At 38.6% G+C, this 17,281-nt stretch overlaps 1 protein-coding gene across 1 annotated transcript; it reads right to left on the bottom strand.

Moving 5' to 3' along the window:
- Positions 1-278: 278 nt before the first annotated feature.
- Positions 279-16,619, bottom strand: MSR1 (macrophage scavenger receptor 1). Its single transcript, XM_018565113.1, has 9 exons — positions 16,516-16,619; positions 14,253-14,360; positions 13,286-13,632; positions 11,440-11,626; positions 9,873-9,935; positions 7,435-7,485; positions 5,932-6,027; positions 4,128-4,310; positions 279-452 (listed from the first exon to the last, which is right to left on the bottom strand). Exons 1-9 carry the CDS (start codon positions 16,616-16,618, stop codon positions 319-321), a joined length of 1,272 nt encoding a protein of 423 aa, XP_018420615.1. The 5' UTR covers position 16,619; the 3' UTR covers positions 279-318.
- Positions 16,620-17,281: the final 662 nt, after the last annotated feature.

Consider the following 17,281-nt stretch of genomic DNA (forward strand, 5'->3'; position numbering starts at 1 on the left):
GGTGAATGCTGAGAAATGATTTTGTTTCAAGCACTTGTAGTGAATAGCCCCTCCAAGTAGTCTTTTTTTTAATATGTACAAATTAACAAGCTACTTGTTTTTTTTTCTTTGCAAATTCCAACAATATAATAATATACAGAAAGCAAATGAGCATATTGTAATTTATTCTTGTATTCTTGATATTGTTTCTGTTTAATGCAAATAATGGTATCAGTTTTATTTGTTGTCCACTTTTTGTGTAGCAATGCAATATGTTTAAATGCAAATGGTTTGGATTAAAAATATGAAAATTATACAAAAATAAGAACGTGATGTACTTTATTTAATGCATTCCACTCCAGCATCTTCAGTGTGTGAACAATCTGTGATTCCCCAGCCTCTGAAGTTACAGTTTGTAATGGAAGTTTCATATCCAGTGCATCTAACATCATCCATCCATATTTTAACCTTTCCTGCAAAAAAAAAAACCACTGTTGCTAAAGGAAATTTTGTAGAACAGCCTATAATTTTGTAACCACTATCTGTGTTTTCAATTAAAACAGATCTTCATTTAAATAAGAATTTCAGCCCGAATTTGTATTAACCCTTGCAGTGGGGCTACCTCTGCACTACAAGGTTTAACTGCTTGTTTTGGCCTAGTGAGGAAAATAACAAAGTTATACTTACCTGATCCTTCGAGCCAGCTGGATGTGACAGTGCTCCCTCCTGCCTATCTCCTTCTCTGCTGCAGCTTTGGTGTGTACCTCAGCATCCTCATGTCCTATACACAGTGTATAGAATGTGATAACTCAGGGACCTTAGACTGATGCAGCACTGGGAGGAGGGAGGCTAGAAGGACCATTCTAAGAGTTAGCTGGCTCAGAGAATCGGGTGAGTATAACTTTTTCATTTTAGCACCTAGACCAAAACAGGGCACTTAACCCTTGTAAGGCAAGGGTAGCCCCACTGCAATGGTTTCTTGTTTAAAATTGAACTCCAGCCAAAACATGTATTTTTAAAACGTTTTGAATAGCATTGTGGAAGTTAGAACCTCATGCTTTTATTGTCAAAGTGTTCTGGGAAGGTGTCCCCTCACCAGAACAGGATAAATTTCCATAACAGCAGGTCACAGATAGCAGTACCATGCCAACAATCATTTTGGACTGTATCCAAAAGAGCAGAATGTTTAGCTGGACTTCCACTTTTTAAGATGAAATCCAGGCAGATATGAAAGACCATTTAACTGAGTTATGAATTATTAGAAGGTATTTTTTTTAATACAGCTAGTATGAGTACCTGAATCTGTCTGTTTATTAGCAGGAGGGAACAGAATGAGAGAGAGATGAGCTCATCAGTAAGCTTCTACTTTAACTGTCCAGTCATATGCTTGGGGAAGGGCAAGACTCTTAAGTGTTACTGAACTGCAGTAGAGAAAGAAAACAGGTCTCCTGCCCTGCCAGACAGAGCCTTGCTGTGTGACAAAGCTTTGCAAACCTCAGAACTTGCTAGACAGAAATACAAGTTATTTGGCAGGTAAAAAAAAAGTTCCCTTACAGGTATTTCAACTGTATATTTATCTGTGTGTCTGGAGTTCAGTTTTAAAAACGTTTACATTTTAAAAGAATATTAAATTGAGTTCAAAATTATATTTGAGTGGCTTTTTCCAAGCTTGAGTTGGCCATAGAATACAGATATTGTCATGCAATATGGATCAATTCATCACAATTCTGTGTGTTTGGTACAGTTTACAAAATCTAGGCACTGTGACCTGCATCACTGTCAGGTTTTCTTACCCATCCTTGTGCTGTTGCTTGCAGCATGGCTTGTGTAGTTTTTCTGGCACCATTGTCCCTCTTTGGCGCCCTCTTATGCTCAAGCCAGTTAACATCATCATTCTGCAACCATTTGCAAAACTCCTGACAAATTCTCATCTCAGAGTGATGATGCAAACACCAGCTCACTATTTAACCTCCAGCTTGTTCATTCAGTCTCCACCCTTCCATTTGTTCTGATCAACCAAGTGCGCTGCGATTGTTCCTGTTCTCCGTGTAAGACCCTGGCTCTGGCTGACTGATCTCCTGGTCCCTGACTCCAGCTATTGTTTCCATTCATCCTGCTCTCAGTGTTCCCTGACATGGTTCTGCTGACTACCGGCTGTGGCTTCTGATCTCTGGCTTGGCACTGACGATGCCCTGGACTTTCTCCTTTGTTTTTGCATTTATATTTATTGCTGTTTTTAATTAACTCCTTTTATATTTTAAAACCTACACTTTAGGTTTCTGCCTGCTTTTTTGGTTACCTGACAATCACATGTGTTTGGGTGGTTTAAACCCCCTTTTTGGGAGACAGGATGTGGGGATGAGGCCCTGGGAGGCCCAGGAGCATATTTATGAAGCATTGAATGTGACATGAGTGAAACATTTACTGATGGTGAATCATTCACTGTGTTATATAACATCACCAGGAGGAGTCACCTGCAGTGAATGTTTGGTGAATGCCACATTTAATACTTTATAAATATGCCCCCTGTCATTGTCATTTTTGCTGGACAGCTAGGTCAGCATGTAAATGTGTAGACAAATGTAAATAAATGCCTGTGAAATTGACTTAAAATATATTTCCACATGCAGTCAAATTGGAATAACACTTATTTTATATTTGTTACATGTTTCCATTCACATCACATAAGCTAAAACAAATATTTAAAAATGCTTTTTGCAGTTTGAATTGCTTTTACTTGCTAAAATTGTACCTTTCTTCTCCTTGACTGTAATGTTAGGAGGGGCTGTGAGGGGTTTATATAAACCCTGTCTGTACTGTGCTGGCTGATTTCATTATAATGTGCAAAGTAGATTTGAACCCTGCCTGTCCTAACAAAGGGTTAAAGGATTACAACAACCCTGCCGTCTGCATTGTATGTTAATGAAGTTAATGAGAGAAACACAATCCACACATTCCTGTCATCAGACTTTCTATGAGGACAGGTCACTGCTGTGAAGGTGCTCAGCAAAACTTGGATTCAGCCATTTTGCTTACTGCAACAAAACATCTAAAAGGTAATAAGTATTTTTTTAAACTATTTTTTTTCCACCATGGTGTATGAATAGGAACAGATAACAAATATATAAAAAGGGTTTTCTCAAATTTGACTGCATAATGGAAATACGCTTTATATACTGAATACTATCTTGCATATATAAACTACAACTATGGTCCTATAAGAGCATTGTGATAATCTGAAAATAAATGTATTATCTACTCTTTGTTTGGCACTTAAGAGGCTCATTGATAACAGAGAGTGGATAGTACTTTCTGTTCTCTACTACTATACTCTGCAGTATTACTTTTCATAAAATTTACACTGCAGTATGGAGCCTGTGGTATTCTATCTGCTTAACACAGTAGAGAGAACTTTGTTATTGGAGGAGAGCCTGTCATGTGGCTTTTACAGGTCATATGACTGCACTTTTCTACTGGCTTTTGACATTTTTCTAAGGAGCTTCCCAATTCATTACTATTGCACTTTGGTTTCTTACCCCTAAAGCCATAAGGGCATAATGCACGTTTGCAAAGCATATGCAGGTTTTTTTTACTGATTTTTAAATAGATTCCTGAGGGTCCATTCACACTAGATATGTTGGGGCTGCACTGGCTGTTTTTTTTTCAGTGCAGCCCTAACGCAAGACAAGGCAATTTGCCTTGTCACAGATGGACACTATTCACACCACCGTGTTGCGCTGGAACATGGTGGTGTGCTCTGAAAAAAGTACAGCCGCCTCGCACCCTGCTGTGCTCATAGAACTAAATACAATTTCACTTGTGACAATTAAATAAAGTACTAAAAAAAGTACACAGTGTGATGTGCCAGGATCAGCGCACTAGCACTGTGCTGGGCAGTGGGCACTGTACAACAGCTGCTTTGCAATTTAGTGCAGAGGCTGGCGTGAATGGGCCCTTAATGTAAATCTACTCTACCTAATAACTCAATTTTGGGTAAGTTGGTTGCTTCACATCCCAAAAGATAATAAGTCGCAGACTGATTCAGTTTACTAACTAAATAGGAATAATAGTTTTTGGTTGACTCATTACTTAGTAAATATGGATTAAACACCTGTACATTATTAATATATTATAATTTGAACAATTACCTTGACCAAAAAATGCTTTGGTGTAAACCTGAGCAACACCAGAAAATCCCAACATCTTGCACACCACTTTTCCATCATTATTATCCCAGTGATCATCACATATGGTGCCCCACTGTCCATTGTAAAAAACTTCAACCCTTCCTCGGTGAGGCGAAGATCCATCAAGAAGGCGAACAATGGGTTCTATATTTGGGAGGATAAGGCAATGACAGTGTAACGTTAGGTATCTTACAATACGGTACACCACTTTTACCAGTATAGTTAGTTATTAACATAATTCCTATAGTGTACGTTAGCCTTTTAATGTTTATTTAATGTTTCGATTACTCAAATTAGCAACACTGACTTTTTCTTACTTTTTAAATGAATTGACACATGCCCTAAAAAAGTAAAGTTAAATACAAACTTCTAATAGAAGGCAGTTTTTATTTAAAAAAAAAAAAGTAAGACATTTAAGGAACTTTTTAGCATAACATAAGTCTTTATTTATTGAGGGGGGTATGCTCAAAAATGCCTTGCAATGTAACTCAGTGGCACTGCAGACAGATTTTTTTTGTAGACAGTTAATTTCTCCCTAGACATAAGTGGACTTGAGTGGAAAAGACAGTTACATAGCAAATAATAAACTAATTTAAAATACCCCACACACAGTCAGGTTAAGTAAAAGTTTACATCTGCAATATTTTCTTGTTTATTTGTTTTACTACAGTACAGAGTGCCAACAGGAAAAGTTAAAAGAGGCTACATTAAATTAAACAAACAAATTTTAACCAGTGAGCATTCTAAAACTACTGTTACTTTAGATACAAAGTAGAAATCTTTATCTCATGACCCATTGATCACAACATTATATTTTGTTGCTGTTGAAGTTATTTACAAATAAATAAAGGGATGTTTCCCTTGTTTACAAAAGAATAAAAACTTTTCGATATTTCTGGATGGGGTACATATAACACAAACAGCGAGGAAGAACCTAAGCAACTTAAGTGAAGTCGTTAAGGATTTTGATATAATGTAACAGATTGAGTATAATAAGGGTTTGCAAAGGCCAATTTTAACATTAGTAATGCGCTTTTCTCAAAGCCCTGTCACCCAGAATCAGAATTTGCCTTTTAAAAATCTGGGCAGAGTACACTACATTATTGTTGCTATGAGTTAGTGTACTTTGCTTATCATTTTTGCACTTTTCACCACCTTACTAAATTATTCAGCAATTGTCTTAAAGCCCTTTCACACAGTCTTGTCAGTTTTTCAGGCCGACCTGATCAGAAGTCTAATGATAGTCTATGGGTAGCCAGATCTAAATAGACTGGAGTCCATTTACATCTGGTTTCACCCAGCTTCAGCAAGGTCCACAAAAACATACAAATCAGGGTTCTTTTTCATGTGGGCCTGATCGTGCTGGATTGAGGGTCCAAGTCTACTGACATAGATTCCCCATAGACCAACATGTCCAGTAATTTTAGTTTTTTCCTCTATTGCAAGATAGAGGAAAAAACTGGATGGACACGGATGTCAGAATGGTGACAGACATTCTGATCAGCAGGGGATCCGTGCACGGATCCCCTCCTAATCAAACAGTGTGAAAGGGGCCTTAGTGTTTCCCCTTTTGTGGTCAGATATGACTTCATCATTTTTCAGTGCAGTAGAAGAGAAATCTGTAATTGTAGGCTGTATTCCAACTTTGATAACCTTTTTTTGAACATCCAACACTGTTTTAATGCTCTGTCATACTTACTTCAGTAAAAAATACGGGGAAATATAAACAGTTGCTATATTATAGAACAAAACAAACCTGGTTTACTAGAAGTAGTTGTAAGGTCCACAGTAGCAGAATTTCCTGCTCCCTTTTCACCTTTTTCTCCCTTTTGTCCTTTTTCCCCTCTGGCACCTTGTTCCCCTTTAGAAATGCAACAGTTTTAATAATTTTGAAAGTACAGTTGTTGATGGATTGAGGTTACGTTTGTTAAGTGGAGAGTGGTATAGGAACAAGGGCTGGAAGGATTTTGAATGCTCATTCCATGGCAATGGCATGAGCTGGTAAAGTTTTGTATGTGTGGAAAAGGGATATGGATATACATGTATCAGCTAAAATGTAGAGAGGCAATACTGGTAGATTTTTTTTTACACCACTTTCTAGATTACACTAGCCCAGCGGCCGACTGACCATACAGGCAGTCGGGCATTCCCAAGAGCCCACGGCCAGGAGGGGTCCTGTCACCGACCCCCTGCTGCCCTTTACAGCCCGCATGGAAGGAGATGTGGCTGTGTTAAAGTGGCGGCGGATCCCGGGCCCACCAGAGACTGCCATCACCGCTTTAACACAGCTTCATCTACTAATTTTGCAGGGGCGCAGCCAAGAACAGCTCCGAGGTAGGGAGATACTGAAATCCAGTTCTGGGCCCCCCACTGGAGCAATAGTGCCCTGCTACCCACATCTGTACCTGGAGGCTTCCTCTTCTGCCCCTGGTGAGACCGTCACATCTGCCCCGCTTAGACCCTCCACGTCTGCCCCTGCTTAGACCCTCCGCATCTGCCCCTGGTAAGACCTCTGCATCTGCCCCTGGTGAGACCCTCCTTGTCTGCCCCTGGTAAGACCCTCTGCATCTTCCCCTGGTGAGACCCTCCACATCTGCCACTGGTGAGACCCTCTGCATCTGCCTGAGACCCTCCACATCGGGGACCTGGCCTCCTGCGGGGCAGCCTGCTGCACCCACCTGCTGGTCCTGTTGAAGGTTGAGTACTCACTTGTGTGCTGGCATGGAAAGAGCTACCCATTAACGGGTGTGTGCTGGTGACATCCCACAGGGGATCAGACTGTGTGTGATAGCCTATCCCAGAGATGTCGTTGTGTATGTGTCATTCTAACTGCCCAGTCTGCCATGTATTGGTGCTGGTCTGAGGTCTGCCATGTATTGGTGCTGGTCTGAGGTCTGCTGTGTATTGGTGCTGGTCTAAGGTCTGCCGTGTATCGGTTCTGTCTGAGGTCTGCCATGTATTGGTCCTGGTCTAAGGTTCGCTGTGTATTGGTTCTAGTCTGAGGTGTGCCATGCGTTCTGCCATTTAGCTCATTTTTCAAATTGCCTATATTTCCCAGCAATTCATCTGGGATAGTGATTTGGCCCACTATTTTAAAAATAGTGTAGAGAAATAATTTCTGTAACACAAAAATGTTGATGCAGGTGGAGCTTGTGGGTGGGTGGAGCACAAGGGGGGCCCATAATCTTGTATTACCCGGGGGCCCCATGTGTTGTCAGTCCGCCCCTGCACAAGCCTAGGCTGTTTTGTAGCACTTTACAATTTATACCTTTCATTCCACGACCTGAATATCCTTGCAGTCCTTTTGGTCCTGGAGGCCCTGAAAGTACATTTAAATAATTACATTTCTTAAGTTAAAATAATAATTAAAATCAATGTTTTAAAGTGAACCTGACTGATACCATTCTCCCAAGATGCTCTTTTTATTCATTGGCACAGCCAATTGACTGAAGCTCAGGGACTCTTTAAAGCTGAACTCCAGACAAACAACTAAATACCCACAGACAATTTATATATTGGGACCATAGGGAACAAAAGTAGCCACCCTCCAGTAGGTATGAGATTCAGAGATGATTTGAGGATCTACAGCTGAGTGATATACAAATAAGGTACATTTTTGTGAATAGTTAAGGTACTTGAATGCATTTTTAAGATTTAACTACTGAGTTTAATGTCACTTTAAACTTCTATAAATTTTTTTGTTCTTTGTTTTCTGGGATCCAACAAATCCTGAGCTCTCTCTCATCCTGTAATTGATTTTAAGAGCACACCAGCTAAAGGCTATTGCTCAGATTACCACCCTATACATACACTGTAATGATGTACTAATAAATTTGCGTTACATACATGTCTCTTGCTTACTCCTAGCACCGTGAATAGACATGGCAGACATGAGCAAAACAACAGGTTCACTTCAATGCTAACCCCCACAGCTGCTTATAGTTATCTTCCCTTACTTTGTAGTGCTTGTTTCACTAGGAAGAGCTAAGGACTCTTTTCCAACCCTGGCATGACAGAGGGCTGCCAGAGAGGCCACATAACAAGCACCCGCGCTGTCACCTGGAAGGACGTTGATGGGTTACTCTGTGATAACCCTGGGGTCAAATCTGCCGTGGACTTTCTACTTCTCTTCTGCTGAATCAGTACACTCTCAAGCAGGGTAAGTACACTCTCATGTCGCCCCATCCAAATCAATGGGGCCACGCGGAAATCGCTGCCTGCATTGTGTCGTCCCGGGTGTCATGCAGTGTAGTGCAGGTGTGAACCTAGCCTTAACCCCTTCGTGACTGACGACGTACAGTGTACGTCGCCAGCATCGGGGCTGTTTAAACAGACTCCCGGCGACTTTTGCCGCCGGGACTCTGTTTAAACTTGTAGAGCCGACTGTCGGCTTTACAACAGAAGCGATCCTGGCGACTTACCTGTCGCCAGATCGCTTACACTAAATTTTGGGGTTTAATAAGGAGTTGCGCTAATATTGCGCAACATAAAAATTTTCAACTACCACCATTTTATTCTATAGGGTCTTGGCATTCAGAAAATATATAATGTTGGGGGGGTTTACGTCATTTTCATGCCTAAAATGTGGAATATAGCATGGGTGCAAAAAATGAAAAAAGGGCCTCAGTCATGAAGGGGTTAAGGTTGTTACAGCTTAAACAAGTACTCTAACTTGAGACAAAGAAACTACTGCTAATATTATATTCACTTCATCCCTTCAGATGGGAAGTGAGTCACATGTTCCCCCGTCTGAAAGTACCAGGTATGTCACTTTGAACCAAGTGGCTGGGAAGTAAAGGCAAGGTTAGTCAAACCACCTGCAGGAGCCAATATAAAAGGAACCTGCAGGGCAAAACAAAAATCCACTTTAAAGAGAGATAAAGTATGGACTTAAAACTCTTTACGTCAACTTAAATCCATCCTTTACATAACCATAAATCCACACCTAGTAATTTTATCTAGAAATTATGGCAACTCCTACTTTCACCACATAACAAGAATAAATAAGTTCCATCCCTGTTCTTGATCGTGCCTTTAAGTCCTTTCCTGCTGCAGAAATGTTTCTAATCTTGTGAAGGAGAAAATTATAGTTGCCAACTGTCCACATAATTACAGCCAATCCAAACTAAAGGCTAATAAATTACACATGTCTGGAAAGTGACACAACTAAGGATCTGTAATGTTTTTTCCTTTGGTTGAGTGTGAGCAATTTTTTCATGTTTTTATCAGATCTAAAGTCATTGTACAGCCGGAACTGTATTTGCTGTGGTCATCTATATCTATTGTACCTCCACACCAAACTTATGTTAATATACAATATCATTACTAAAAACTCTAACGTATAGAGCACCTTTACTAAACTGGAACCTATAAGAAACCATTGTAAAAAAAAATATCCTAATCACTTCAGGCAGTTTTGTATTGTTGTGGTAAGGTATCTATAAACAATTTGCAGCTTTTTGTTACTTTTAGTTAGTTGTCTGTATAAAATTATATTTTGGGCAAACCTGCACTGTATTCAAGCATTTTGAGAAGGAGGCAGCTGCTATTATTCTCTCATGACAGGTGTGCTTTAAAATGGCCCCAAGACGTTGTAGGCTTTTAGGAACTCATGCAATATGGACCTAAAATTCTTTGGAATTCCTCATTGTGCTGATGTAAGTGTTTAAATCTTAAAGATTTCAAAAACATCACATAAAAATGTACCTGGTCTTCCAATTATTCCTGCTAAGCCATTGTCTCCCTTTTCTCCTTTTGGACCAGGAGGACCTAGAATGTAAATTTCAGCAATTTAAATAATACAATTAATAGTTGCAATGAATTGGTGTGATTACTGAAAATGCTTCATATTCCATGCACAGTTTTAAAGTTTGAAGAATTATATTGAGTGCAGTGCTAAATATGATGGCACACAGCTTAATATAATAGGCCAGGTATTGAAATAATATTGGTTCTGAGCTAGAAAACATTTTCACTAATACCAGCTTATATCTAGCTAGAAGTTCTCATTTTCTCATTAATGCATTAATGTCACCTGACATTTATCACAAAGTAACACAACAGCTTATTGTACCTGTGTTTGTTTTTTAAATTTAAAATTACAGAATGAAAATTGGTTATTTAGCTGATAACTAATTTAACTTTATTTCAGAACTGTAGAAAGATACAAGGGAGCAGAGTATTCTGTTCCCTAAGTGGGTCCTGTCAGAAAACTAGCCAAGAGGGCCCCAATCAGATTCTTTCCCAGGGCCTCCATTTATCTAAAACCAGCCCTGTTTACACCATACTCGCGCATCATGGCATAATTTCCTTACACACTGCTTTCCTCTGGAAATGATAGCTCCAGACTACAGTCTCCCATTATTGCTGTGTCCTCTGCTGCTGCTTCTGGGTCTGGTGAATGCACCTCTCTGGGCAGTTGGGAGCCACTGATGATGTACTTCTGCACATACACTTAGAATACATCATACACTGTACTCATGTCTATTCTATGAATCTTTCAGATGCCGGGAATGAGCTGGGGCTGTACACTGTGGTGCATACCCCATGCAGTATACTTAGAAACTGAAAAGCTTCTAGAAGCCAGGTGGAAAGGTTTTCTGGCAAAAGAGACATTGCATGTCTCTTTTTCCCAAAAACTCTAACCGTTTTTTGTATTGAGTGACCTTAATTCTACTTTAACTAAGTCTTTAACATGTTTGTAAACCTTAACAAAAATGTATTTGTTCCATTTTGGGTTGTTAAATATACCATTGAAATTGTTTTGTTGTATCTGTTCCATAACTGAAAAAAAGGTGTCTGTTAGTGGTGCTAAAAATCCAGTGAGCTCATAACTTAATTTTCATTGTTTCAGTTAACAGTGTTATTAGCCCTGCTCAGTTCTGTCTGTGGACTATAGAACCCCTCCACCCCCCCCCATGCTATAGAAATAAGGAAAAGGAGAGGTATCCCTCCATACATACAGTACAGTGACGTAGTGTTGGAAGGACAGGAAGTGTATTAGTGGCAGGATCACTAGGTTGTAAAAAAAAAAACATTCAGAAAAAGAGAAACTAATGCAGCCACCAAACCTAAGGACTAGAAAGCTGAACTAAATTACATTTTTGTTCTTGGGTTTAGATACACTTTAAATCCTAACCCCAGTAGTTTCCCGATTATGTATCAATTTATTTGTCTTATATATGATATGAGAAGCTTCTTTTTATACTTACAGCCTAAATATAAAAAAATGGGCAAAGCAATAAAGATATATTAAACTTGTAGATGTATTTACCTTGAATTATTGTCATATTTTTCAGTATGAGAGAATGTTCCCAATCTTTTAACTGAAGATCATTAGTGATCTGATTCAGTGTTTTTACTTCCTCTTTCATTTCTTGTTGCATTGTCATATACTGCTGTTTTACAGTGTTAATATCTGATGATGCATTCTGAAAGTACATGTAGTGTTGCCCAATTTCCTTTAGAAAGAATGGAAAAAAGAATGTTAAAAATTGCTTATTAAACGGTTTCTGTCCTGGTGGTGACACCAGTTTTCCCCATTTCTTATCCCTTTTTTCATAGGGACAGCAAGTGATTGGAAATATCCCTCATAAAGCTTTAATGCTTATCCTCAATTAAAAGGAAAAAAAATTGGCTGGAGTTGGACTTTAGTATAACAAAATAGATAATTTCCAAAACTGAAATAATTAGCCTGCTATCAGCAGTTTAGCTGTGTTACAACTGGTAATTAGTCCCAATAAACTAGACTTGTTGCTTATAAAAGCAGTTTCTTCAGTTCTAATGTTACCATTATACTAAACATATACTATACAATGTAACATTAGAACTAAAGAACAACTCTGGGCAGAATAAAAATGATTGCTTGCAGTGGGGCTACATCTACACTGCAAGGGTAAATTGCTCATTTTGGTCTAGGGTCTCAAATAATAAAAATATATACTCACCTGAATCTCTGTCCTGTCTGGCTGCTAGAATGGTCACTGCAGCCTCTCTCCTCCGTTATGGCGGTTCAATGACCCGTGATACTGTGCCAAATAGTTTGTCTTAAAAGTATTTTATTCCTAATGCTCCAGGCTGTGGGCAGTCAATCAGCATCATTACGTACAACAAAGAATATCAAGTCATATAGTTTGTCCTAAAAGTATTGTATCCCTAATGTTCCGGGCTGTGGGCAGTCAATCAGCATTACCACATACAATGCAGGACTTATAATCCTGCATTGTATGTAGAGGCGGCAAGCATGTGACTGTAGCCAGGAGCAGCGTAGTGAGGAAGCCTTCGGGGACCAGTCACAAAGATGGAGGGAACCTATCAGAGTAAGGAATACGATTAGCATTACTCCTTATTCCTATATCCCTAGACTTACCCTAAAGTCTGTTTATATTCGATTTCCCCGTAGACCAATATGGGTCTGGTCATTTAAGTTTTTTCCATCATGAGATGGTGGAAAAAACTGGAGGAACATGGATGTCACAATGGTGACATCTCTTCCGATCAGCAGGGGATCCATGCATGGATTCCCTGCATCCAGCATTGAAGGAGCCCGTGTGAAAGGGGCCTAACATATTAGGATTCAATTAGATTTTATTAGGTTCAATTCACAAAGCTACATTCACAAGGCTAAATATCTTATTTTTCAAAATAATTACAGTTATTGCCAGTTGAGTCTACTCTACCCAAAACTCAGTTTTGGGTAGAGTAGAGAAGCAGTAGAACTCCTGTAGAGTTTTATTTTTAACTTTTATTAATGAGAGATTTCCCCTCAAATATTTCCCCTCAGATACAAGCAGGACATTAGGAAAAATCTCCAACATCTACTTAAACCAAAGTATTTTTTTAGTAGAGTTGAGGAAAACCCTTTCAGATTTGTATTTCTGTTTATGTCTCTGTTGCATATATTTTGATGAAACCATTGCCAGAGGGACAGGAAGTGAGGATCAATATCTCTAATGAAGCCCAGAACAGAAGTAGTAACCCAAGAGGGGGTTCCAGTTCTTCCCCACTATCCAAGAAAACAAAAAAGTTTTGACTTGCAGTTAAATCTTGGAATCATTAATGGTAATTTACTTGATATACTCAGTGTTTCTGGTTTTCCTTAAAAAATTAAATGCACTTACCTGCTTCAGAATATAAACCTTTTCAGAAAATGTCATGTTTATGTCATCTATTTTCATGTCACTGTCATCCAATGTATTGGTTACGCGTTCCAGTGTTTTTTGTATGTCCTGCATGAGTTTGTCCTTTTCTTGACTCTGTGATATGCTCTCATTTAATATTTCATTTACAGACTGCAGTTTTGCTGAGTTCATTGAAATTTGTGATTTACAGTCAGAGAGGCTTTGTATAAGCTGGCTCAGAATAATGGTGTAATCATGAAGGCTTCCTGCTTCTGATTCTTTGCCATGTTCTCCTTGATGCTCTTTTTCAGAAACGTGTTTGTATTTTTCAGACTGGGCAATCTGACCTTCAAAAGAGATTAGAAAGTTATACATAATTTATAATAAATTTCACATGCAGACTTCCAGGCACAATACCCCTTGTCCAGAAACTCGTTATTTAGAAAGTTCCAAAAAGCCAGAGACAGAAACAAGATGGATGAATCAACTATGTTTCGATCAAATGCATGTTTCTCATTAAAAAAAACAGCTCAGCGGTAATGTCTGTGTGCAGGCAGCAGGTGCTACTGCGAGACTTTCAATTGGGGTGCTTTGCCTCATGATGCAACACCTTCCGCCTGAAACAAAGTGAATAGGCATAGTGGTGGATGGGAACATTCTGTCTGTAATTACAAGAAATCATACATTTTCCTGGTCAGCAGCATCCTCTAAACTTTGTGGAGCTCAATTCCATGCTTTCTTTGCCATGATTGTCTGAAATTTAGTTTTTTTTTATGTGTGACTACCATCTGGGTTTATTTATATGTATCATGACTTAGGTCTAGTACCATATATAAGGGTAGATCAGTGGGAATTGCCCTAGCATCACCATGAGCCTTGACAAATACTGCCTGCACACAAATCTGGAACTCAAATTGAGATAACAAACAAGGATTTGTAAGTGATATTTTTATATTTATGTCTGTACCTTTTAGCTGAATAGTAGCTATTAGAAGACCAATAACAATGATATACAGTAAAGCAAGGGCAGCAATTGCAAACTTCCTTTTCAAGCCATTTATTGGTGTCGGAAAACCTGAAATATAAAAAAAAAATGTTTCATGTTATTATTTATCTATGTTTTTTATATTTGAAAAATAGATAGATAGATAGATAGATAGATAGATAGATAGATAGATAGATACATCAAGGCATGACAAAGTGGTTTTAGAACACATCAAACGAAAAGTTGATTTGCACATATGATAGAGACATAGCAACATAAACGCACTAGGTAATAACATTGTAGCATATAGGGTATAAAGGGAACAGGCAGGAAATTACATAATTATATTGACATGACAGCTATGTAAATAAGTGGAAAACAACCCCAATTTCTGAGGTAAACATTTATATATCATGCGAGGTTGGAATAACATTTGCACTTTATGGCTGCTGTCTTGTGTGCTTTTCTATTTAGCAGTTTATATATATTGTATATTATGTGTGAGTGTATAAAGAAATGGCCACTGCATTTCACTGAGTTGTGTAATTCCCTGTGATACCTCAAACGTCAGCAGACATCAGAAAAAAACAGATATTCAGAGAGATAACAAAGCATTCAACTTTTTTTTCTAAAATATTTGAGGGAAACATGCACACTTTTTGTAATTAATTTTTTGCTCTCAAATTAGTTGTACAAAATTCACAAATGTATACATATCCAACATGCAGACATTTTAAAAAAGGCAAATAGTGTAACAGTGGATAATATCAGAAAATGAAATAATTCAAAGTAAGTGTAGATTGACACCAGAAGTCCAACATTTTTAAATTAAATTTTAGAGGGCAATTTCTTCTCCCACACATAATCTTTTAATAAGGGATAATCTGATGAATTAACACCATCCACTAGGGTACACTAGGGGTTGATGAGTTCATCCATTTAATGGTAATGGCCTTGCGAGCCATGAACAGTGTTTCCTGTAAATATTCAGGTTTAATAAACAAATAAGCAAATTGCACAAAAATCAGAGAAAGTAGTCCCTTGCATCCAGAAATCAGCTATGACTGGCAGGGCCGGATTTACTCTCTGTGCTGCCTCAAGCAAGGCCAAATTCCTCTATGCGTCCCCCGCCAACCCCCCATGGAGAATGGCAACCAGATGGCGGGGGCGACAGGGTTAGTTAAAAAAAAATATTTGATGATTTTTTTAACGTTTCTAAATTTTATTTTTTAACGTTTCTAAATTTTTATTTATCTTATTATCTTTTACTTTTTTATTTGTTATAATTTTGTTATCAATTTATATTTGTATTTCTTTTTTTTTTACTTAACTTTGTTGCTATCACACAGGAGCTAACAAGCCCTTGTGTGATAGCATTTGGAAGTGACTCTTTATGGAACCTGTCTATCCCAATACAGGAGATCTAGCACAGTGCTGTGCTGGAACTCCTGTGACAGCTGACAGGGGAAGGGTGTGAGTGCAGCTCTCCCCTCTCACTGTTTACCCGGAGCAGAGTTGAGAAGGGACATTCACCGCTCTGCTCCCCGCTCTCCATCCTGAAGAGAGGATCTTCGGCCAGCGGGGAGAGAGGTAGTCAGCGGGGCAGGTTGGGGGGAGGACGGACGAGCAGTCTGCACGCTACATTTAGCTCTGCTTGCCCAAAGCAGGGCTAAATGTACAAAACAACAACCCATCCAGCACCCGGGATAGGGAATAGGAATCCCTCGGTTGGTCTTGTGGGAAATCCGGCCCTGATGACTGGACAACTCCAGTTGTGGTACATAATATCAGCTGGGGTTGGGTACAGCGTATACAGTCATGGGTGGCCATACCTCTCATTATATGTAAACAAACTTGGATGGTGGGATGAGTGAAAAATATACAGCTGGATTAACTGGTTTTTCATTGTTGGTGATATATATGTATGAAAAGAGCATGTCATCCCTTTTTTTACTGCCATGGTGGGCATAAGAAGCTGCCATTTAGCAACTGCAAATGAAGACTTCCCAAGTTTGGTATGTAATAAATGGGTGTATAGAGTAGAAACTAACCCTTAAGAGACCTGTGATCTCAAAAGGCCTATTAGGGGGTAGTTGCATACAGGCATATTCTGAGTTCAACATTGTGCCTTCAAGCCAGGACGAAGTTGTAGAAAAAAAACCACTTTGCTTTTAACTCCCTAAACTAGCTAAGGAACTCAAAAAGACTATTTTGTAATAAATCAGCGCAAGCCAGAAATACCTACCAGATGGAAGAAGAGACTTCTGTGACACATTATCCAAATACTGATCCTCATTAAGGCAAGTAATGTTGCCATCATTATCCGTTGATTTTGACCACTTTGCCATTTATTTTACTGTAAAATAAAACAAATATTATGCTGTTCTTTATTCCCAAAGTATGATGCTATCTTCCTTAAATATTAGTTCTATTTAACAAATAATGTTATATTGTATTGCTTATTTCTTAAATATGGACAAATTAAACACCAAAATGCTCCGTAAAGCACTACAAAGATGTAAGTATGAACAGAACATACAATGAAATCAAACACAGTGAATTAACCAACTTAAAATAAGCCTTGGGGGCTTAATATTGTAAGGATATGCAGAGGTATTTTTTCATTGCAATTACTGTATTATTATCATATCATCAAATAGGAAAATAAAATGTGTATATAGCCCCAACAGTTTGTGCAGCGCTCTGCCCATGTATTCTGTGCATTGATTGCAGCTGTGTAATTTGCTCCCTGCATCCTATTAGAAAACATACTCTATGTAGACATTTATGTGTAAGCAAACACTGACCACACCAGATATAAGAATGGCCCTCTGTTGATATATCCCCTTTTTTTGAAATACATTTATATGTAAGCAGCATCATGCAGTCCTTTAAAAGTAAGAGGGAGCAATGTATAGATCATATACAAATTGGAGTAATACTGTGAAAGTATCCTGAAAGTAAGAGAAGATTTTTTTTTAATTTGTAGAATAATAAAAACTAGGGAAAAC

This window comes from Nanorana parkeri, unplaced genomic scaffold, assembly GCF_000935625.1.
Source record: "Nanorana parkeri isolate BGI_ZX_2015 unplaced genomic scaffold, ASM93562v1 scaffold814, whole genome shotgun sequence".
Lineage (NCBI taxonomy): Eukaryota > Metazoa > Chordata > Amphibia > Anura > Dicroglossidae > Nanorana > Nanorana parkeri.

What these genes read in the sequence shown, in the direction of transcription:
- MSR1 (XM_018565113.1), bottom strand. Translation starts at nt 16,618, where the DNA reads ATGGCAAAGTGGTCAAAATCAACGGATAATGATGGCAACATTACTTGC. An exon ending in GAAGTCTCTTCTTCCATCTG is followed by an intron (nt 14,361 to 16,515) that starts GTAGGTATTTCT and finishes TTTATATTTCAG; the next exon opens with GTTTTCCGACACCAATAAAT. An exon ending in AGGAATAATTGGAAGACCAG is followed by an intron (nt 7,486 to 9,872) that starts GTACATTTTTAT and finishes ATGTACTTTCAG; the next exon opens with GGCCTCCAGGACCAAAAGGA.